The 25689-nt window shown below is 37.9% G+C and overlaps 1 protein-coding gene across 2 annotated transcripts in view; it reads left to right on the plus strand.

The window, feature by feature from the left end:
* LOC146002600 (protein FAM76A) overlaps positions 1 to 25689 on the plus strand; it is a 111679-nt gene that overhangs the window by 45817 nt on the left and 40173 nt on the right. For both annotated transcript variants that reach the window (XM_083140555.1, XM_083140554.1), the window contains exon 4: positions 25008 to 25153. In XM_083140555.1, the coding sequence (XP_082996681.1) occupies positions 25008 to 25153 (146 nt within the window). The remainder of the gene's footprint in view (positions 1 to 25007; positions 25154 to 25689) is intronic.

Genomic DNA, 25689 nt, shown 5'->3' on the forward strand with positions numbered 1-25689 from the left:
GGCAAAGTAACTTTTTTTATTGGCGCTACTCTTGACTTTGCGCACAGTAATTTAACATTGATTCTTCCTAACTCATCTCTTGATCTAATATAAATGCAACAACCATAAGCTCCTTCTGCTGCGTCGCAGAATCCATGTATCTGAATGTCATTTGTCTTTTCTGTTGTCAGTACAAATCTCTCTATTTGGATGTGAACTATATCTGGTAGTTGTTGATACAAATTCGTCCATTGGTTTCTTAAATCTGAATCTAATTGTTCATCCCACTCCAATTTACAACTCCAAAGTTTCTGCAAAAACATCTTGTATAAAATGACAGTTGGACTGAGAAGTCCCAGTGGATCAAATATGGAGCTAACAATTGACACAACTTGTCGTTTGGTTATGTTCGTTAATGGTGAACAAAAGTCTCCATCTTTCGCTACTTTGCACGAAATTAAAAATTTGTCTGTTGATGGTTGCCAGATGAGGCCTAATGTGTTTATTTCTGCTTCATTATTGAACTGAAATGGTAAATGAACTTCTCTGTGTTCTTCTGGTACTGCTTGCACCAATTCCTCACAATTGGAGCACCATTTGCGTAAAATGAATCCACCTCGTTTCAAGAGTTCATTCAGTTCAGACTGTAAGTTGAGCATAGTTTCAATGTTATCACCTCCTGATGCTACACTGTCACAATAAAAATCCCTTAATAATATGCTGGATGCATTGGGAAAGTTTTCGTTTTCCTGTCTTGCAAGCATTTGTAATGCTGCAACAGCTTGGTACGGCGATGAGGTTAAGCCATAAGTTACAGTTAATAATTCATAAGTTTGTATTTCTTCGTTTGGTGATTTTCTCCACAATATTCTTTGATATTTAGTGTCATAAGGATGGACTCGAATGTTGCGAAACATCTGGGCTATATCTGCTGTAAAAACTATCTTGTGCGTTCTGAACCTCAGTACAATAGAGTATAGATCTTCTTGGACTGTAGGCCCTGTCATTAGAACATCGTTAAGGGATAGTCCACTGTCTGTTTTCGATGATCCATCAAATACAACTCTCACAGGTGTTGTAGTACTTTCTCTAATAATAGCATGATGCGGTAGGTAATATGACTCCTTGTTCTCTTCATCAGTAGTTTTAATTTGCTTCATGTGGCCTAATGATTCATAATTGTCCATGAATTCACAATAGTTCTGCCTGAGTGTTGGCTGTTTTGTTAATCTTCTTTCCAACTGATGAAATCTTTTGTCTGCTTGTTGAAACGAATTCCCTAATTCAGTATGATTTGGTTTGAATGGTAGCCTAACCATAAATCTACCATCCTTCTGCCTGATGGTTGTTTCTTGAAAATGCCTTTCACAATCCATTTCTTCTTTGCTCTTGGTCTTTGTGAATACTTCCTCTAACTCAAAAAACCTCTGTAATTGTAATTGAAGGCTATCTTCAGTACGTACAAAACATGAAGTAACTGTTGTAGGTGCTTCACATTGTTGAGGCATAGCTCCTGCTAAAATGTATCCTAACTCTGTATCTTGAAGTACAGGATAATTTCCTATTCTTGTTCTTCTATCAACGTAGTAGCAAGAAAAATAGTTCAGATCCAATCAACAAATCTATGTTGCCTGGCTGATGAAATGAAGGATCAGCAAACTGAATATCCTTTGGAAGATTCCAAGTACTGCAATCGATTACCTGTGTAGGCAAGTCGCCTGTGATTTTTGGTAACACAAGACACTTCACTGTTGTTGTATAATTAGACGTTCTAGACTGGATTACAACATCTACACAATGTTTAGTTTCAAGACACGAATTGTTTATTCCCTGAACTGGAACAACATAGTTTTCTTTCGTCAGTCGTAGTTTTTGCACTAACGATGTGGTTACAAAATTAGACTGACTCCCACTGTCTAAGAGAACTCTGCAATAATGAAATTGTCCATTGTTGCCCTTTACCTTCACTAAGGCAGTTGACAATAAAAGTTGTGAAGTGTGTCTTTCTTTGACTGTACAATATGAAGATTGAGGTGCTTCATCTCTTGCCACATTGTTGCTTTCTTGAGGAGACACCCTGGAATTCAATAGTTGTCTATTGCTTGTATTGTTACTGACACTCGCCGATCTTGGTCTTTCAGGTGTATCCCTGTGCAAGAGAGTATTATGTTTCAAATTACAAATTTTACAATTTCCAGATTTACAAAATTTCACTGAATGTTTTGAAGATAAACAATTAAAACAAAGACCTTTCTTCTTCACAAATTCTTGTTTCTGTTTATAACTTGCCTGTAAGAAAGTCTCACATTGGTACAAAGTATAATTTGCGGAACAGTACACGCACTGAATGTTAGTGGATGTTGCTAAATACGTGTTGCTTTGTTTCATGAATTTACCTTGTTTATCATGTGATTGAAACTGCTTAGCATTGGTGTCACTATGTGTCGGTTTCATGTTTTCTAAAGCTTGACACCTGCGCTCTACAAATGCAAATAATTCTGACAAGGTAGGAAAGTAATCATGCTCTTGTGATAATTCAAATTCCTTACGAGTATTGTGATCCAAATGAGATACAAAATGTTGTGATAAAATGACTTCATCCAAAGGTACCTCAAGTTTAAGAGCCTTTAAAGCATTCAGATTTGAGGTTGCTGTATTTACAAACTGTCTCAATTCATTTGCATCTTCTTTACGCACCGACTTTATGTGTAATAGTTCACTAACGTAATGTGATGCAATAAGCCTGCTATTATCATATCTTTCAGTGAGCAAGTTCCATGCTACTGTATAATTTGCCTCACTGACTTGCAAGTTTGAAATGAGCTTACTGGCTTGTCCCTTTAAAGAGGACCGCAAATAATGAAATTTTTGTATTGCTGGTAATGTATTGTTATCATGGACCAACACTTTAAAATTGTCCTTGAATGGAAGCCAGTTTTCATAATTTCCATCAAAAGAGGGTATGGAAATCTTTGGAAGTCTAAGTTGAGACTGAACTGACGTAACAGAACTAGTACTAACACTGGGCTGATTCACTTGATCATGCCGCATCACTATTGTCTCCATTTGAGACCTAATGCTGTAGTACTTTTCTTCAAATTCTATTCTGTGAACTTCCTCTTTGGTTGCTTCCGATTGAAGTTCCAAACTGGTTTGAACGTCATTGAATTTGTCCCACATCTCTGTCAAGTGACTTAATCTCAATTTAATTTCCTGAACACTCTGTATATTAATGTCAAATGCATCGACGAATGCTTTCATACGGGTCAATTGCCCTTTGTAGCTTCCTCGCATAACTTTTAAACGTTTAATCTCTGCCTCTGTCATGGTGAAAGGATAACTGATAAGGTTTCACAATAATGCAATTAATGAACGTAATGTAATGTAAAGAAAGGAAAAGGAAATTGTACTAAAATGAGCCTGATTACCTGCAAACTTCAGCGCTGCCGATATTGGACACACAATCGTCTCGCGGGTTGGAAACACTGCTGCACTGCTCGCACGAAGAATCAGCTGATTTCCTTCCCCGCCTTCTGAATATGCTTGCTACGCAATAAATTTAGTATCGAGATTCCGGAATGTCCCTTCTGCCACCCGCACGAAACGTTCAGTTCTTGAGACACGAATCCACACAACTGGACCACGCTATGTCAATGCAAAACTAGAACACACCGTTCACCACAAAGTTTACAGTTCACAAAGTCAGGTAGAGGTAAGACATCCAAGGCTTGGAGGACCATAAAAATGTTGGAGTTGCGTTGATTCTTGTAAGAAAACACAATCACAAATGCACATGCTGATTCTTTTGAGACATCTATTTTCTACCTGTAATGCACTAACTACCATGAAGTATCACTGAAAGACAATTCTAATCACTTTAGACGATGTATGTGCTTAGTAATGTCCAGCTGTGGTTATCGCGATTCGCGCCATGTTGCTTCTCTCTCACTAACCGTTTTTCTTTGCTTGGCGCCCACGCAAACAGCTGATACATGGACTACATACTCTTGAGAACAAAAGTAATTTAACCCACATCATCAAAACCAAATAATGAAAACAAGAACACATTCCTATACAATGGGTAAAGCTGTTTTTCATCTGGTATATTGAAAGGTTTGCACCAATTTCTATGAAATGTAACACAAGACTAATAATCAAGTTATTTAGCTGCTATATCAATTTCAGCATGAAATTTTTAGCAGCAGTGCCCTCAGTCACCTTCTAAACCATGTATTATGTTATAATTTTTTTTTTTTAGAGTGTTGTACCACAAGTATGTGTAATGCTCTAAAATTACTGTCAGTTTAGTTTCTTAAGTTTCATAAATATAGTCTAAACAAAGATTCTAAAATATTCAGAATTTTTAATGCCCGCAACATCTTCAAATTGTTTAATCAATTGTTCTGAAATTTTAACACATCAGTTATCGATGAAACATCTACTATGAAGTGTACCCAAATAAGGGTGTATACTGTATGTATGTATGTTACAATTTACCTCATGATATTCTAGCATATGACAGCTAATTGCAGTATTTACCCGAAGATGGCTGGTTTTGAAAATTTGATCTTATAAACGGAAAGTTTGAAAATGAATTTTTCAATATTCAGTTATTTTTCTCGAAAAAAATGCATTTTTCATATCTCCAAAAATTGTTTGTTTTTCATTTATTCAATTTTTTTCTATTTTGAAATTTTCAAAAAAGAAGACACACAACTTCTGCCTTTAGGGCTTTAGGTTAGTCCATATACAACCCTTTATCGGACTTCTCAAGGGCATCCAAGGGTTAGTAGGACAAAGCCCCTGCATGGTCTGTGGGATAGGATTTTTTTTTTTACCTATATTTATTTGAAATAAGAGATTATTAGTACAGGCCATTCAGTTTAGCTTGAGCTCTGACCTTCAGCTGCTCAGAAGCCTGCCGTCAGCACGACGATTCGAGAGTGTCACTGAGATCAGAGTTGATAACCACCTTAATAATTATTTATATCCATAATCTGACTTCAGAGCTTATTGGCAGGTGTGCTCGATACTGCATTTATATATATATATATATATATATATACACACTGGCTGACAAAAAAAGTGAAGCACCCAGAAGGAGTGGTCGAAGATTACCCCATTTCGGTATACATGCATACCATTGATGTGTGATTAAATGATTAGATGTACAAGGATCTGTAATGTGTAGAATGCCCACCAGAGGGCATTTGTGACGTCACCTCCTGTTGCTGATAAGGTGGGACCAGTAACCTGCTGTGAGTCAGACAGTGCAGCACGAAGTTCAGAGAAGAAAACGAAGCACCGGCGATGCCTCGCAGACGCGTTAGACAGCCGATCCAGCAATTGACAGCATTTGACAGAGGCCGCATTGTGGGACTGCATGAGGCAGGTTGGTCGTATTGGGCAATTGCCAGGCATGTGGGCCATTCAGATGTCACAGTGGCCCGATGTTGGAATCAATGGGTACATGAGGGCACCCATGCACGACGTGCAGGTTCAGGTCGACCAAGAAACACAACCCCGACCGAGGACCGTCGTATGGCTCTCCAAGCAGTGCGGGATCCCACAACTTCGGCACCCGTCATCCGAGAAAATGTACTGGACACTCTACAACATCCTGTGAGTTCCCGCACGGTATCTCGACGACTCGCATCTGCCGGATTCGGGTCCTACCGCCCCATGCGCCGTTTGCGGTTGACACCACGACACCGACGCCTGCGTTGGTGTGGTGTCGTGTAAGGGAGGCATGGACAGAGGACGAATGGCGTCGCATCATGTTCAGTGATGAGTCCTGCTTCTCCATGACCTCCGATGACCATCGTGTGCGGGTGTGGCGGCGTCGAGGGCAGTGGGCACATCCTGCCTACATTGGGGAGAGACACACAGGTGTGACCCCTGGCATCATGGTGTGGAGAGCCATTGGATATGTGTTCAGGTCACCTCTAATAGTGCTTCGGCAGACTTTGACTGCACAGCGATACGTCACAGACATTCTGCGTCCACACGTCCTACCCCTGATGGCACAGAACCGTGGGACAGTGTTCCAACAAGATAATGCACGCCCACACACAGCCCATGTGTCTATAGACTGCCTAGAGCATGTTGAGGTCCTCCCGTGGCCAGCACGATCCCCGGATCTCTCCATCATTGAACATGTGTGGAATGACATTGGACGGGGACTCCGTCCTAGTGCCAACCTGCATGATCTGGAGGGACAGCTGCAACACCTGCGGACGAACGTGCCTCAGGAGAAGATCCAAAGGCTGTTTGACACTATTCCGAACCGCATAAGGGCATGCATTGCGGCCAGAGGGGGTGCGACACCCTACTGATCTGTAACTGCCAACGGCCTTGACTCTTGCATCCTATATTGTAATCAGTTCAATAAAGGTACATGGACTTTTAGTTATAAAGGTACATGGACTTTCAGCATAACTAGTTTCATTCACGTCCAACCACTCCTTCTGGGTGCTTAACTTTATATCAGGGTATATATATATATTTAAAAAGCGACAGTTTGAGAAGTTTATAGTTCAAGGAAAAGAATGACAGAGGATTCTTTTTTGTTGGTGAAACCCCCATTGATTAAGCCCCTTGGTGAAATAGGCATATTCCCCCTCCTCCTCTTCCTCTCCGGGCAGGGTGGGGGGGAGATCGTGTTACCACGAGTAAGGTGATTGTTGACCTGTGTTGCTGAGGTGAAAATGGTGAAAACTGGAAGAATATTGGAGAAAGCAAAGTGATTCATAGAGTTGAGAAATTATCTTAATGTGCATAAGTTTATGGAGAATGAAGCTGACAGTGGTCTTGCGTTGAACGTGAAATAAGTGCAAGAGCGTGTTTCCGCATCTACTGATATGTCCGTAAGTACTTTGAAACGAAAATGATCGCTACAAAGTAACTGGGAAGGGATTAGTAACGCCTAACGAACCACGCAGATGAAAGAAATTTAAAAGTGATGTGGACGAATTTGACAAGTGTATTTATTATTCGAAGAACAATTGACGAATTTCACTATGATGAAGGACAGCGTGCTACTTAAGATTCGTAAGTATTTTTTTTTTATGACAACAGCGTATAGCCTTTGCCAGTTTCATGTCTAGTAGAATTGTAACTTTTGCGTATTGCAACACTGCTCCTATGAGTCACGTGACGTCATCTGCAGACGACAAATATTTCCCACTTTGTGCATGCCAGAGCTCAGGCTAAACCGAATGCGCTGTAACTCTTACTTAGATATTTATTCAAGTTTCCAATGATTGAACAGACAATTCACCCGAAATAACTTGTAGACCGAAAGCTATTAGTTATATAGCAATTTAAAACCCTGGTCTTTTGGTGATGCGGAAGAGCATGTTTTCAGCGTTGGGTTTAGAAATATCTACCTTGGAATACTATTACTCCAAAGCCATCACTAAGAGCACATCAAAATAGTTCCCAACTGTCCCCGGAATCATAAGCCTTTCAGCAACCAGGACAGCATGATGGAAAATAAGTTTACAGAGCTATTGCCCTTATATACAGAAAATTTGTTTACATTTTTCCAAGACGACACTGTAGATATTTATACATTTATAGTTACAGAACTTTTACGATGATTTACAATTTTTGTGTATTTTAACAAAATAAAAAAAAATCTTTTAAATTATTTTTCAGTAACAATTCAGTTTAGAAAACCTTTACATATATGATATTAACAATAAAGTATTTTTAAAGAAAGAAATAGAACATCTTTTCAGAAAACTGAGTTGATTGATTGATTTGTTGTTTTAAGTCCACTTTATGCATAGAAAGGGGACTGGACCTACAATTTAAAGTGGGATCCGAACTACTATGTGCCTCCACAGAGTATCGAACCGAGACCACCTTGTAATCAAGGGATCCTGGGTTTGATACCCAGTGGAGGCACATGGTGGTTCGGATCCCACTTTAAAGTGTAGGTCCAGTCCCAATTAGCCTTACTGTGCATAAAGTGGACTTAAATCATTCAATCAATACTAGGAATCTGAAGGCTCCCATAACACAGTGCAACAAATTTGAACTTTGTGTCTTGCCGCGAAATGAAAGAAGGTTTTCTTTACTAAATCAAATACGCTGATTACGAAAATGACATCAGAAATGTTCCATCACGTACCAATTTTTCTGGAAAAGATACGCCACATGTACCACTTCTTTTACAGTATAAAAAACTTACGTGAGTGCAGACGACGTTTCGCGAAGCTACGCTTCACTTCTTCAGGTCTCTTTTCAGTATATAAAATACTTCGTCATATAAGTAAAAAAATCCAGGATTAGGTAAAAGAGGGTGTTGGAATATGGAATTTAAAAATACATGAAGTTAAAGATGCCATGAAGGCTAAGAGATAATTCTAAGGAGTGTATCGAAAAGTAGTTATCAACAAGGAGATGGCAAACACACTCAAAAAAAAAAAGAAGACAACAATGAGAGAAAGTAGTATTTATGAAACTACACCTCGTGTTGAGTACAACATACAGAAGCAAATACAGTTATCATTCATTACGGACATATGAACACAGTTTTCGTTTGACCCCACCCATCAATTTCCGCACAGTATCGGCGGTGCAGTTCGACATGCAGCAGACCAGTATTTCTTGAATTCAGCCATGTTGCAAATAGGTTGACCTTTCTGACGGAAGATTCGTTTCACAATTCCCCAATATCGTTCAATCGGACGGAGCTGTGGGCAGTTGGGTGGGTTGATGTGTTTGCCAACAAAATTGATGTTCCGTTCAGTGAGCCACTGTACTGTGGATCGAGCATAGTGGGCAGATGCCAAATCTGGCCAAAACAGTGCGGGGAGAACATGCCTTTTATACAAGGGAAACATGCGTTTTTGCAGACATTCCTTTCTGTATGTTTCCGCATTAATGGTTCCTTTTGTATAAAACGTAGGAGAACGCAAGCCACAAGAACAAATAGCTTGCCACACCAGCACCTTATGTCCGAATTTGTCCACTTCCACATACTTGTCGGAGTCACCCACAGTCACAGCACTGCCTGTTGTATAATACTGCAGCCCTGGCAGGGTTTTCGAGTCCTCTTTGACGTAGGTTTCATCGTCCATCAAAATGCATTGCTCTGGCATCTTTACAATGTGGTCATACAGTTTGCGAGCCCTTGTTTTGGCTCTCGTCTTCTGCTCCGGCGTTTGTTTGGGCACTTTTTGCTTTTTATAGGTTTTCAAATTGTGTCTGGCTTTGACACGTTGGATCATTCCGATGAAAAACAAAGTAGCAACTTTCGCGACACCTGGAAACGACTCCATTAAAGTACAGGAAAAACCTGTAGCTGGATAAAATACAGATCATGGAACAAAATTAATTGTTTGCATTACAAAACATAAAAAAAAGGTATGAGAAAGCTGCAAAAAGCTTGAAATGTGCTTACAAGTTAGAAACGTGTCCTGGAAACTTTCCAGTTTTGGGTGGATGGTTAAACTTCTTATAGCAGTGTCCAGCAGTAATCTGCCAAAAGGTTTTGGTGACCATCTTCCTTTATATCGTCTTTCCATGGCAGCGATATCTTAGTGAAATCGCTCACCATGTTCATCACTCACATCTTCGAGATTAGGCGGGAAACAATCGAAATGAGAATACAGGAAATGTACTTTCGAAGACACGTTGCACCCCATAGCCTTGTAACAGTCCAGCATGTGTTCCGTCAGGTCCCTGTAATTGTCAGACCTGACGTTACCCAAAAAATTGTTTCAAACATCTTTGAAGGCAAGCCAAGCTGCCTTCTCAGTATCTGTCAGCAGCTCTTCAAAGGTTATGTCTTTCATCAAGTCACAAATCTGAGGCCCGATGAAGATACCATCTTTAATTTTTGCAGTACTCAATTTCTGCAATTTTTGCAGAAAATTTGGACAGTAAAAATTGAAAATCTCTACCATCTTTGTCCATTGTTTCACAAAATTATTTATGAAGCCCAATTCCAGATGGAGTGGTGGTAAGAGCACACTCTCTTTGTCAACAAGGGGTTCATGCGACACATTTATTTTACCCGGAATGAAGCTTTCTCTTGAAGGCCACTGTTTCACTACATAATGGTCTTTCCTTGCCCTACTGTCCCAGTGACACAAAGAACAGCAATATTTTGTGTAACCAGTCTTTGTGTGTTTTGATTTACTTGAGATTCCAGTTACTTTCATTAAGGAAAAGTAGCAATCTGTTATGTGGTCTCTATATTCCCTCCACGGCTGTGGTACGGCAAATGGCATAGATGGATGGTGCGACAACAATAACATGAGTCGTGCGCTGGTAAAATTGTGTTTCCAGAGAAAAGATTAGGTGATGGCGAAAAACTGTTTTCATCAGGGCAATGAACTCCATAGGAATCACATGTTTTTGTTCTGCGGCAATTTTCATAGTCGCACAGTGTAATTAATACAAAAAATAAGACAACTTAATAGTTCAACCAAAGGTTGTTTAATTCCCATAAATAGGAAAGGTATCTTACATGTACCACTTGCTTGACTTTGTTTTTAAGTCCACCTTATGCACAAAAATACTAATCGGAACTGGACTTACAGTTTAAAGTGGCATACGAATCGCTCTGTGCCTCACTGGGTATCGAACATGCATAACACTAAATGATGCAAGAAAAGATATACTGTAAGCATACCATAAATTATAGGCATGGAAATATCAAGTTAAATTTTTTAAACAAGTGCAGAAAGCAATGCATTGGAATAATAATTCTCATTGACAAGAAAGTAGTAATAATAATATATTCAACAAGATACAGGAAAGTTTTTGTGAAGTTATAAAAATGTATATTTTTTTTTTCTGGAAATGTAACATTTGTTTAGAAATCAGAATTGTAATTCAAATAAAAAGATAACTATCTACCGTATTTACGCGTGTATAATGCGCACCCTTGTTTTTGATGGTGGAAAGTCACAACGAATTATGTCTTGTATATAATGTACAGTACAATTCATGTTCAAGATGTTGCTTTCATAGTTGTAGGTCGTAAAGCTAATCAAGATCGAATTACATCTTATCTATTGAAGAAGTCACCTGTTGCTATGTGGACCAAGAGTCACCTACTCACACCACCTCCCCCTTCTCCCTCCACTGTGTGTAGCATCCCAAAGCTTTCACTTCTGTAACAACCTTGTTTATTCTGTAGTAGAAGAAAGTGAGATCAAAATTATGTTATGGATTTGCAGCACTCAGGAAGTTATTTTCTATTATTTCTTGCCCAACAAATACCGCTGATACACATCCCTTGTGATGGGAGGTGAGGTGCATGTTCGAATTCTGCCAGAATCACACAGCTTTTCTCTGTGTCGCAAAACGTTCCATTGCAAAGTGAAGAATCATGGGAAATGGCCATTTTAAAAATTATTATTACTAAAGAAATCCAACCTGGTAATTTGTATTTGCACCTGTTGATATATACATGTTATACATGGTGACATAGTGAAAACATGCATGATTTCATGTTGACTGTCCAAATTATTCCATGCATAATATGCACCACAGTTTTCTGGGGAAAAATTTTTGGAAAGATGTGTGCATTATGCATGAGTAAATGCATAATTTGCTTCTTAAAAATGTAATTTGAAGTTTCACCTCACTCCACCCCTATGTACAGTTGTTATGAGACAGAATCTAAATACAACCTACACTTGTACAGTAGGTTGGATTGAAAAATTATAAATGTCGGCACTGGACGTGTAATAGCAAAATTGTGTTGTCTTTTTGCTTCAAAAATATGAGTTTAAAATGCCACCTCAGTATCTTGATTCTAAGGCTCACTTCAACGACTTTGAAGTGTTTTGAATATGCAACCCGTCTTCGTCTTATCTTGGCAGGTTGTTTAGAGATTGAGTGCCAGTCCCTTACTGGGGCTCTGACTCATAAATTCCTATATATATCCTCCCCCTTTTTCCATGGCAGTGTAGTTCCCATATTTGCTTGATGTCATTCCACTCCTCATCCTCGATAATCAATGGACAAATTCTGCTGTCCTTGTATTATTTAAATACATCATTCAGTTCAATCTCTTGATGTATAGCTTCTTTCAGGGCTGCAGGGGGGGGGGGAGGAAATAGGGCCTATAATTTGCCTATGAGACACTCGACACCACACTCCAATTTTCTGAGAATGCAAAGACTGTCGATGTATTGCACGAGGATTTTCTTCTGCCCATATATACGTGTTTTGAGAATTTATATAGCCACTCAGATGAAACCATGCTTCATCCGTAAACCATATTGCACCCTTCAAGATGGCTGCGCAACGCCCTTTGTTCTAGTCCACGATTTGCGATGCAAGAAGTTTGCGAGTTATGGCCATAAGACACGTCACACGAATGCTAGCATGCACAGAAGATGTAAACTACGTAATTACTACATAATTATTCCTTTGCCGTAAATGTTATAATCTTAAGGTAAACAGTATTAATTTACATACAAAATATGCATAATTTCAACACACAGAAACATCAAAGGCCATCTATCAAGCATAAATGAAACTATTTGCGACAGCACAGCAGGCTACTGCCACCTGCGAGTAAACCTTGTACAAACAATACGTAAATTGACCAAATCGAGGTCTGCTGTCATACACTACCCTTTTAACATAAAATGTAGTGAGTATTAAAATCTAGTTTACAATTTAAATAGTGTTTATGACAATATTCGTCATACCAATTTCTGGATACGACACTTTGAAGGTACACGTCTCACACAAAATTCAGTCTGGAATGGCTTTTAGAAATGCTTTAAATGAACCAGTTTGCCAGTATTTACGAACGAGGAACACACACTCTTCGATTGTGTACATTGTAATCCTTGTACATTAGAGCCAACACTACCGAGATGCATTGTCACAGAACAAAACAAATGAAGCTCACTGGAAGAGTCCAAACCTATTACAAGGGGGTTAGATCCTGTTTTACATTGTTGAAGGTATGTGCATACAAAATTTCAAGACAAACTTTTTAAGTAAATGGCAGTTTTATAGACAAAAGTTTGGGGCCTCTAGCAAGGGAATCACCCTATATATTACGTAGTTAAGTTGATGAAAATTAACTCAGTTCCAGCAGAAGGCAGGATGAATTAATAGTGCTATTATTAATTACATTAAATAGATAACAGTAATAATGTGCATATCTATAAAATAAATAAAATAGCAAAAAATCAAATGCCAAAACTGTGTACATGGCCAACATGCATTTGTGCTAGTTTTTGAACTGTCTGTAAGCCTGTTTCAGGTGTGTACTTTCCAAATGTGGCATGGTGTAGAAAATAGATGATAGCAGGAGAACTATTTGTGGTGGAGAGATAATATTGCTTTTTTTCTGAATGACAGACCTCTCATGGGAAATGAAATTTAAACATTTTCCTACCAATAATGATACCTAAGATGAGAAATAAGAAGAAGAAAATTGGAATTTTGCACAAAAATTCATCTTTGGCAGCTCACTGTGGCTATCACAATAAAGTGAATGAAAAATTTAGTAAGTGACATTATTATGTTCGAACAATCATGTGAAGTCACATTGAATTTCATGATATTCGTTAAAGCAGTGTATCAATGTTACTGCATACAGTTCTGAAAAATTGGTTGTACCACCACGCCTATGGGTAGTTACATTTGAAATTTTAAGGGAAGTACAACAAAAGACCACACTTCGAAGACATACCACTCTGATCCCAACTTTAAAAAAATGGAAAGAAATTATTTTTTAAGTCATAATTTTCAGGATTTTCAAAAAATCTGGCCTCTGTCAATGGATCCCTAATTATTACCAGATAGCACAAAAAAAGAGTAAGGTCTTGAAGAAGTTCAGGCTCACTGGATATGCAACTCTTGAAGCAGGGTAATGATCAGAATGGCACACCACAACCAAGCACTTCAGAATTGTCCTTTCTCTCTCTCTCTCTCTCTCTCTCTCTCTCTCTCTCTCTCTCTCTCTCTCTCTCTCTCTCACACACACACACACACACACACACACACACACACACACACACACACACACACACACACACACACACACACACACACACACACACACACACACACACACACACACACACACACACACACACACACACACACACACACACACACACACACACACACACACACACACACACACACACACACACACACACACACACACACACACACACACACACACACACACACACACACACACACACACACACACACACACACACACACACACACACACACACACACACACACACACACACACACACACACACACACACACACACACACACACACACACACACACACACACACACACACACACACACACACACACACACACACACACACACACACACACACACACACACACACACACACACACACACACACACACACACACACACACACACACACACACACACACACACACACACACACACACACACACACACACACACACACACACACACACACACACACACACACACACACACACACACACACACACACACACACACACACACACACACACACACACACACACACACACACACACACACAGAGAGAGAGAGAGAGAGAGAGAGAGAGAGAGAGAGAGAGAGAGAGAGAGAGAGAGAGACAGACAGACAGATATATATATCACATGCTGTGCACCTGCAACTTGTTGTCTTCTCAGGCCAGTGGACCCTGGTTTGAGCTTCCCTCATTTCCTGCTTTCCAGATATTTACAAGTAGCCTTTTCTTTTAACTCATCGGTGAGGAGAGTAGTTGGTTAGTGCACTGGATTTGTAGCAAAGTCACAAGTCTGTCATAAGTGAGATCCTCGCAACTGGCAAAAAGAAATTTGTTCACCTGATGATGAGAGAAGAGGCGTTCTCTCAAAACGTAGTGTTAGAATAAGTATGGTTAAAAGCACTATACAATGGATAATGTTCAATTAACATTGCATGTTAATGAAAAAAATATTTTATCCAGCTGTAAAATATAAAAATCTTAGCCTCCAAGTAATAAAAACAAACAAAAAATGATTTGAATGTCTATAGGCTCTAATAATTTATTTTAAAATTAACACAATCCTTTTTACAATTGTTATGTGCCCAGCCTACTTATCCCACTATAGTGCTTTTTCACATATTACATGGCCATCGTAATACATGATCTGTAGTATGTGGTTAATGAGTATGATAACTATTTTTTGGTTCTACGCAGTGGTCAAAGGAGGAATTATGCTTTGGCTGCTTTTTCAGATTTGTTAAAATCCCTTACAACCTGTGAAACCATGCATACTGTGTTCCAGGTGTGTATTACAATTCACAACAAGCTTTTGTAGCGTGAAGGACTACAAAGTTGTTGGTTTGAAATGGCGGTACATACAAATACTATAACACCACATTGAAGCAGGCCCGTAGCTAGAGGGGGGGGCAAGGGGGGCAACTGCCCTCCTGAGAACCTGCTCTGCCCCCCCTGTGAAAAATACACAACACATTCCTACCTGGAATTCTCACTACTCTTTACAATATTATATCCCCTATTACTCTAGCAACATAACAAAGACATTTATTGATTTTATGATTTATGAAGGTGTGTGGGATTCCGTATAATGTATCAGTATTGGGGGGAAAAATTACCTTCCAGATTCAGATTTCGGGAAATGATCTCGCAATTCTAAGTATCTAGAACAGTTGTGACATTTTGAGAAGTCTTGTATTAAAGGTGCCTAATGTGTTTGGATGTTTTTCTTGGATGTGTTCCTATGAAGTTTGAACTGCATAATTTTTTTGTTTCCTCAGTCTACCTTTTGGTAATAGCGATTCATGTAATAAGAGAGGGGAGCGGATATTTAATTTTTTTTTCTTAGCGTTGCTTTTCTACCACATCTAGCTAATCGTGACAATGAGTGATGACGTGAAATTGATGAAGAGACACTCACAAACAGTGCTGCAACCACAGGGGGGCAGGAGTATTGTTCCCCCCAATCTTGGAGGGATGCCCAATCTAGGGGGGGCAAACATTGAAGTAAAGAAACATGACTAGCAGAATCTAAGGATAGCAGGACAAATGGATACTCAAAATGAAATTAAATTTCAAGTGTTTCTTGAATTTTTCTTCCAGACGGTTAAGGGCACTTGCAGGAGTCACAGAGGAACAATTGCCCCCTCGATTTCAAATTTTATATAAATGAAAGTACATTTCGTAAAATTTTCTTGCTTCGCGCGCACATTTGAGAGACAATTTGGCGGATGAATTTATCATGTAATGTATTTAAATAATATATATATATATATTAAATAAACTTTGAATACGTACACAATTTGGCGTTAACATGTTGCACATGTATTTTCTTATTTTACATCGCTCCATGTTGCATATGTGTAAAACATATTTTGTACATAAAAGTTATACGTGTCATATGTACAAAAAGAATAACGTTCGTCATGCATATTCTGTCTTTCAAAAATATAGTTTGTGTGCTTGTTTTCCATTATTAGCTGACATGATATTGAACGTGTTGGAAAAATTATTTCAAATCATTTGTTCAAACACAAATGCTTTAGCACCGACTTCTACCCCCTTTTGTACGATTTACGACAATAATAACATCTTTTAATGCTACTATTACTACTACCACTAGCACCACTATTATTATTATTACTATTATTGGCACATTTACCCTGGTACTTGACCCTCTCCCCTCCAGATAAAAATGTGTGGTTTTGCCTCTGCTCACAAACAACACTCATGCCCAGGCTCGAACCTGGAACCCCTGGCTTCGTAGTGTGTTATGTAACCATCCCACCATGGAGGTCGGCTAGTGAAAGATGTAGGACAGCTTACCGGCTCAAATTATTATCAAACACGATGAAAATGTGATAGTGTTTCACATTTATTATTTCGGTTAGAAAGCGATAAATTGTGTAGTTTGATACGGGTTACACTAAGCATCTTATGGAGTGTAAATATCAATTTCAAATCTTATGAGCCGGCCCCCGTGGCGGAGTGGTTAGCACATCGCACTACGACGCCAGGGGTCCCGGGTTCGAATCTTGACCTGGGCATGGATGTTTGTGAGTGTCCATTCATAAATTTCATCATATCATCACTCATCCCCATCTTTGCAAATTAGCCAAAAGTGGCACAAAAGGCAATGTAAAATAAAGCAAGTCAATCAATCAATCAAATCTTATGAATCATTTCTCTATGCAAACGCATCAAATATGATAAGCAACATAGGTGTGTGTTATGATATCCATTTTATAAAGGAAAAGTTAAGTTTTAACCCTGACTGTTCGCATGATATCGTTTCCATAGCATGTTATATATTGCTCTAAGAATTTTAAACGGCAGTAAAAAAAAATGACATTTGCAACTGCGAAGCTATGAATGGGATTGCATACATTAAGGACAAAAGATGCCATATTTCGATTGCTTGTAACATCGAAAGAAGAATTAGACGAGCAAATAGTGACTGAGAAAAGTTGCTTGCCTTGATGTCCTGTACACACTAAAAGTTGTCGATGTTCATCAGGCGTAGTGTTGCCCACGAGACGAGACTTTGGCCTGTCTCGTCTCGTGGAAATGCTGTGAAATGCTGTCTCGTCTCGAAAATATTCGTTTGTCAAAGGAACACATGATCAATCTCGTCTCGAATTTTTAAAAGCCTGTCCCGTCTCGTCCCGTGGGCAACACTAATCAGGCGGCACCCTATGAATATAGGTTCACGAAAATGACAAGTAGAAAAAAGCTGCAGTCAAATAAATACGACTGAAAATCTCTCAAATTATATTCTATTTATTTTCTTATATTTATAATATTACATTTTGTCTGTAGTAGACGTTGTCTGTTAAAGTACCTCAGGCACAACCTAATCTTTTGACAAATAACTATGTCAACTCTTCTGCTATGGAGTGGATTCTCCTAATGTTATTCATATATCTTAAGCCATTCTGTGACTGGAAGAAATCAGTATCAGCATAAAAAATAATGATATTTGGGGTTTGTACGCTTCTGATCAAAACGTGATAGCGATAAGCGGCCCAGAGACCTTGTACCGTGGAAATGGGGTACCATTTCGTACCATACTCATTAAGGAAGGTATTTTTCATAATGTAAAGAGGATACAACATATCGCTCTATAAAACTTGATATGAAATATTAATGATGACACTGTAATCCAAAAAGTCATCGATCAATCAAGGGATTCCTATTTGTTTGTTGGGTGTCAAACACAGTATTTCAACAACACAATATTTTGCAAAATGGTTAACTTAACCGGTAGGAAAACATTGTCTGTAGTGATGCAAGAGTCTTTCATTTGAAGCAAATAGAATCCGTGGTGGACTAAGGAACCCATGTTTTAATGTTTTAGCAAGTAGGCCTACAAAATATGTATTACAAATTTTTACACAATTCATCAAAGTGTAGATAATATGTAACCATTATTATTTAATTAATTTGATTTTTCTTGCATAATACAACACAATGGTGTTGTTGGATTCTCGTTAATATTCCTTTGTGCGTAAAAATCTTGCATACTGGCAACTAGAGGGAAACATAATGAAGCACGATTTATAAAGGACTTCCTTAATCAGTTCTGCAGAGAAGTCCAAAGCTGTTGGTACATATTAATCGTCTATTAACATTATTGACTTGTAAATATAAAGTAGATACAGTGCAGATTAGCCTATTTATGTTAAATTATTTTTATATTCTTTGGTAGTCCGAAAGGTCATTAAGGAAATATTGTTATTTGATATTGCTTAACCTTTTTTTGTTTGTTAGGAGTTTCAAGATATCACTCCTTTCCTGTTACTTATCACTTTTGGAGGAGAGAGGCAAGTGCTACTCTGTACCTTGCTATATCTATATGCCAATGCAACACAATATATTACAAATTTGCCCCCTCTAGGATTGACTTCGCCCCCCCCCCCCTACTAAGAATTTCTGGCTATGGGCCTGCATTGAAGATGTCGAGGAGGAAGATTAAGTTTTAACCAACAGAGGGGGGAGGGGGTTACAATCCCATGCCTGTGGAGGGAAGAACCCTAACAGGACAACATAACACACTTTTCACACATAAAACGTGATGATGTTTTTAAACATTTTAAGAACTTATAGGCACTAACACTTGAAATGCCAAATTTTGGCACAATTAAATTGTGACTGTAGTACCATCAAACATGCTTCTGTACTGAAGATCTAACAAATGGACTTACATGAACAAAATTGCATTTAGGGCAAAATCTAGGCATTAGATATCAGTCGGTAAGCAGCCTTCACAGTCAGGCATAACAGTAATATTGACTTTTTTTTGGAGATTGTCCATCATGATTTTTTTTCTGAGATTGTCCATCATGATTTTTCCTGTGTGTTCAGTCAACAAGGAGCTCTACATGGATGTTTTAGTTTTTGTTTGTTTACACTATATGATAGAAGAGTTGTGAACAAGCTACAGTGACTTTTATGGTGGAGCGGCGGGAAGTATGATCGTGTCTGCCTGCAAACTGGATGCAACATCCACGTAACTGGAACTGCTAGCTATGCAATGAAATAATCTAGTACCATTACATTGACAGTTACAATTAAAATGAGCACCAAGAAGAGCTGTTGGAAATGATGTCCTCCTGCATCCACACATTTACAGCATGTAAGAAATTTTCATTAACATGTATAAGTTCCTCTTCCGAAATTGTTTTAATTTCTCTCCTGATATTTTCTCTCAATTCTTGTAATGTATGGCTTCTGGTTTAAAAGCTTGGTAGCTCACCACACAGATGTCATGAAAATGTCTGTTTCTTATGCAAGGCACCAGAGGGATTTTTGATCTTACTTCGTCATCTAGTTTCTCCTCATTAAGCACATGCCTTACTGCCAGAAAGAAAGAATTAAGAAACAAATATGTTGAGCAGATGGAAACATTCGTCAACATCTACACTGAATTAATTATTGCGAACATTGTGAAACAAAAAATATTCAACTTCATTACTAAACTCCATACTCAATGTATCTCAATTTCATACTTACAAGAAACATTGGAGACTTTTGGATTTGAACCCATGATCCTTAATTCCCAGGGGAAAAGAGAGCTCTGCTCCGAGTACTTTACCGTACCAAATGTTCTACTACATCACTGGCAGCAAACATCTTGAGACACAAAGCTACCACTTTTCTATGTGACGAACACATTTTTCCTGCAAATTGTGAGAATTATTAATTTTCACTCGTTGCGCAGTACTTTGCAAAGTTTTGATATGTTTATTTTGTGTAAACTATTTGCAATTATGACCCTTTGTGTTCAAACTTGACAGTGATTTCCTCCAGGTGGACCACTAGCGAGTGCAGTGTTTCCAGCCTCACAACAGTTTCTCTGATTCCAATTGTAACATGCCAAAATCTCAAGTATTCTTTAAAATTATTTGTCACGCTTACGTTTTCTGTTTTGTTCTCTATTAATATGTTGGGTGAATATAGTTTTCTGAGTTCATGTAAATCTTTTAACACAGTATTTCTCATCTAGTAAAGGGACCTGTAGTAGGCTAGTCTCTGCTGGTGCTCAAGAGCTATCTTACCACATTAACATGAACTTAGAAATATTTCAGGCTGGTCAGGTAACAATTGGAGAAGTGTACATTTCTGTTCCAAAGTTGATTCTGTGAACTGTGTTCATAATTGTACCTGGTGATGTGATTCTTCTTTGAACATAGTGGAATATAGAAATAGAAGAAAAAATCAGATTCTTATCCCCACAAAATATTCATTCTTCTAATAAGTAAACCATGTTAGCATAATTTAAGATTAGAATGAAGTATTGATACATAACAAAGAAGGTGCACTTTGCCTTGCTGACATAATTAGAAATGTGTCATGATATTTCTGAAGGTATGTATGTGGGGGAGACAACGTGGATAAAAAAGTTGACAATATTGGTATCAGTGGTCAAGGTCACTAGAGAGAAATACTTATATATTTTGCAGACAGTGCTATTTGTTGGGAAGCAATAAGTTGTTATTCTTTCAATAGGTTATTCTTCTGTCAAACAGTAGGTTCAGAAACTTGACTTAGCTTAGGTTAGTAATAATTTATTTGTGCAAGAAAGATAGAATTAAGCAAAATAGTTATGGAGGTGTAAGAAATTTCAGACTAATGATGTTAATACGGGGTTTTCCTAAAGTTCTTCCCACATTTAAATTTGCTATAACTTTGTAATGAACAGAAATTTCAGTGTATTTCACAGCAGTCTTTAAAATTTTACCTGGCAACGCTGCGTATCTGTCGTCCTCATCGCCCCACCTGCAACTAGGCATCATTCACATCGATGGATTCCTGCAATCTGATCCTGAAACCCAGAACGGCTTTCCGGAGCTGCTCATCCGAAATGCCCCATTATAACTGTAGATATATTTGCTTTGAGGTCATCCAGATCGCTTAGCTTTTCCACGTACACTTCCATCTTGAAATATACCTACAGTCAAAAGTCACATGGAATCAGATCTGGTGCTTACGGGTACTCTGCAGCCAATCCACCTTCCTCCGAATTATTGATCCATGAAGTTTCTTACTGCAAGATCGAAATGGGGAAGTGTCCTGTCCCTTGCTGGAAGTGCACATCATCCTTGATACCAATTGCAATCAGCTGGGGAAGGAAGAATGTCTGCAGCATGTTGAGTGCCCATCATGATATCTTCCTCTGAAGAGAAAGGCCTGATTAGGTGATCCGTCGACACAGTGCACCGCACATTCAATTTTGGGCTATACTTCTAGTAGGTTTAGAATTCACACACCAGAACGCACAATTTCAGCTTTGCATATTACAAAATCCACTGACTTATCCGGAATTAATGGCATCTTGGAATCACCTGATTGCTCGCAAGTGATCCTCTCAAAGTGCTTTTTTTGTCAGGTAAAACTTTATGAAGACTGCTGTGCTGTACAAACTTTATTTCGCTGAAATATTTCTGTTCATTACAAAGTTATGCAGGGTGTCTACTGTCCTGGGAAACCTGGAATTAGCCTGGAATCTACTTTTGTACCTGGATAACCTGGAAAAAGCCTGGAATTTAACCAGAAACCTGGATTTTTCTGAAAGTTACCATTTTCACTACAAATGCCCACTTCACTTAGGGGCTTATGTTTTGTGAGTACATGGATGGCGACCACGGGGATACTCAAAGAACTCCAATCTGAACACATTGTTTTTGATACTTACAGAATTATTGTACAAGCGCACAGTACATTTGGTATGAGTAAAATGTTGAGAAGGGTTAAATACTAGGCGACATTAATATCGAGAATGGAGAACTCTGTAAAATGCCAAGCGCTGATGCAACGGGTACAAGGGGAGGAAATGGGAACATGGGCGAAAGAGATCAGAGGCAAACTATACGAAATTGGACTAAGATGGATCTGGGAGGGGGAACACGTCAACCAGAGGACATTGCAATTAGTGAAACAAAGATTAGAGGATATAGATAGGCAGGAAATAATAGCGGAATGTGAAACTAAGAGGTCGCTCGGGCTTCAAAGAAGGTGAGCATGGTGGCAAGAAAGGGGTTGCCATGTATGAGGCTGGGAGAATGGAGACACAATACAGTAAAAAATGAGGAAGGGAGATATAAATGCGTATTATGCAATGGTGGTGATGCACCAGAACATTTATTCTCATGTAAGGACACGCGTGTTCTGCAGGAGGAGAAGCTACGCAACATAAGCTTGGTAAGTGTGTTCGAATCAATTGTAGTACAAAGAAACATGGAACTGTTGGAAAAAGTGGGGTTATATTTACAAACAGTTAGGGGGGAAAAGAAGTGCTGCACAGGGGAATAAGTGTTAGTTTAAGTGAGAACAGTTAAAAGAACCAGAACTGCTATTTAACACCTATACGGAATGTAATGGAAAGTGTAGTCTGGAGGCAAAATCAGAATTGTGTAATAAGAATAGATATAGTGTGTACAGATGATGGCTCGCACATAAGATGAGCAATAAATACTATATTTTATGAATAAATTTGTATGAGTATATTTTGTAAAAATTAAGTATTTGGCCATTCCCCATCCAAGAAGAATGTGCAGTAACATGTAATTATGTGAATTAACATATGCTTAGAATTTAAATTAATAATTTTTAGAACTTTTGTAGTAAAAACAAAAATTATACAACAACCAAAGGATATGAATTACATGGCAGTTAAAGGTGAGAACTCGGCTTGCTTTTTTAGTTACTGCAAATTTTCTCAACTGGCCTTCTAGTAGGGGTTATGAATAGACCTGGGATTTTTAGGTTCTAAAAAATGTGCTTTGTTCCTATAATAGGCTCGAAAAATCCTAAAATAGGTTCTAAAAACCTTACATTAGGCTCAAAAAATCCTGAAATAGGTTGCGAAAAGACTTAATTTGGTACAAACTTCCTGAAAAATACTGATTAGATAGAATCGTTAAAAACAAAATTTTACAAGAACCGTAATAACCAAATATTAATTTTCTAAACAAATTTTCATTTCTTTATTTCATTTTCAAAATGATCTACAAATTATTATAATACTGCACTTGTGCTGTTAGAAAAAGTTACTTGTTGACATGAAAAATGAATTCGTATGTATAGTTTGCTGCACAATATCAGGGTAGCTATTCACTTTTAATTCCTTGAATTCTGGGAATTACACGTGAATTATTGTCACCGGAAATTATGCTGTGAATTATTGGCTCTGGAAATTATTCATGAATTTTGGCAAGACATGAAATAAGGTACAAGCGGATGTTTTCTCTATTTCATTTTTTCTCCGTAGACATGAAAAATTGCAACCTTTTTATTCCATATCCAATTAAATTTATACATGTTTATAAATGCCCTGAGGCAAGTTTCTCTCAGTTTAGCTTTTATTTCATTCATTTTTTTGAGGATGAAAAAGAAAGCTACACAGAAAATAATAAAAAAATATCTTTCAACAGAAACATAGTCAGTAGTGTTAATTTGAATGCTAAAATATTACTTCGCAAGGCGTGAATGCCAAAAAGGACCAAACTGATGCGAAAGTCATCAAGGCCACACAGACTGTGTGCAGGCAGTAGAGATGATTGGGTGCCAAAACTGGGAATGGGAATGAGGGGGGGGCAAGGACAGTTTACTTTATCTTAGTAGGTGAGTCTATAGTGCAGGGGTAAAGAGTAGGGGAGAACTGTCCCCTTTTGCCACCACTGTCTGCAGGTAACAGTGACATGAGACATTTTTGTTTTGTTTAAAGATTTGACAAACATCATATACTTGGAGGGAGGGAAATCGACAGAAAACATGTTTCAAACATGCCAGTCATTGAATTATTTCGCCACCAAACCTAGTAAATACCTCTGTGATATAAAAATCCTGTGAAACAAAAAAAAAATATATAAAAACCTAAAAAAAGGTTTAATTTAGGCACATAAACCTAAAATAGGTTCTAACAAGCAAAATAGGTTATTTTAGACACTATAAAACTTAGTCAGTTGTTTCATTTTTTTTTGAAACGCCGATATAACTTGTTATTTCTTAATTTATCTGCAAAGGAAAAAATAGGTTTAAAACATAAAATCCAAGGTCTAGTTATTAACAATAACAACTTTTCTTTGTTTAAAAAATATAGACCTGGAAAATAATATAAATAGACCTGGAAAAGACCTGGAATTATAAACAGACATTTAGTAGACACCCTGTTATAGTGAATTCAAATGTGGGAAGGACTAGGAAAACCCTGTGGTTTGTTCAATAGAGATTTTAAATCTTGGTTATTTATTTCATACAACAAATATGACATTTCTTTGACACTTACTTAGAAGACCCTTACTACTCAAGTTTTGTTTCATAGTCTAAGATTTTGCAGAAGTTAGTTTTATAAGTTTAGACAGCTGTGCACCAAAATTTAACCAAATTCAAGATGACAAGGTGGACTCATTTTAAAAGTAGTCTGCTTATGATGGGAATACCCATGTAGATGGTGTATATTTGTAAACAACACTGATCATAATTTTATTGTATTTTGAGATGTATTATGGATTTTTTCTTTTAAGGTTGATGGAAAATTGTTGTGTTGGCTGTGCACTCTTTCCTATAAAAGAGCCTTGGCAAAGACGAAGCAAAATGATCCGGATAGGCAAGCCCAGATGAAGTTAGCTGCAGGCAGAAATGCTGGGAAAAACAAAGAACACCATTCAAAGTATGGGTATTTCTTTATTTTTATTCAGATATGAAACTACATACGATTGTTGATTGTAGGGATTAATGATCAGAAAATTGGTTTAAAAAAAAGAAAATGCAGATGATATTACAGGAAACTTCAGTTGAAACCCCATCACTGGTCTCGTAAATCATCTGACAGTTGTATTCTTAGAAGTCTTAACTGACTTGCACTTCTTTGTTTCTGTTCTTTTCATTCTTCATTCATCCTTCCCTTCTTTAACCTTTCAGCTGCAAATTGTCTGTGAAGTCTAAAAGCAGCATTTCCCTGTAATGTATATGTATTTATCTTCTGTGAAAAAAGTGGAAATTATGACAAGACACATGTTACAATATCATATTCAGTCCATTTTGTGTGCCAGGATTGATTTAAAAATGAATATTTTGGGCACATGCCAAGGATTCTGGAAGGCTGTTTTTTTGTTGTTTTTTTCCATATATACATATGTATACAGGAGATGTCATCCTATTAAATCATATTCACACTTGCCCAGTATGTCCCAAAGGGAAAGATAA

The sequence above is a fragment of the Lepisma saccharinum genome, chromosome 18 (assembly GCF_977018435.1).
Source record: "Lepisma saccharinum chromosome 18, izLepSacc3.1, whole genome shotgun sequence".
Taxonomy (NCBI): domain Eukaryota; kingdom Metazoa; phylum Arthropoda; class Insecta; order Zygentoma; family Lepismatidae; genus Lepisma; species Lepisma saccharinum.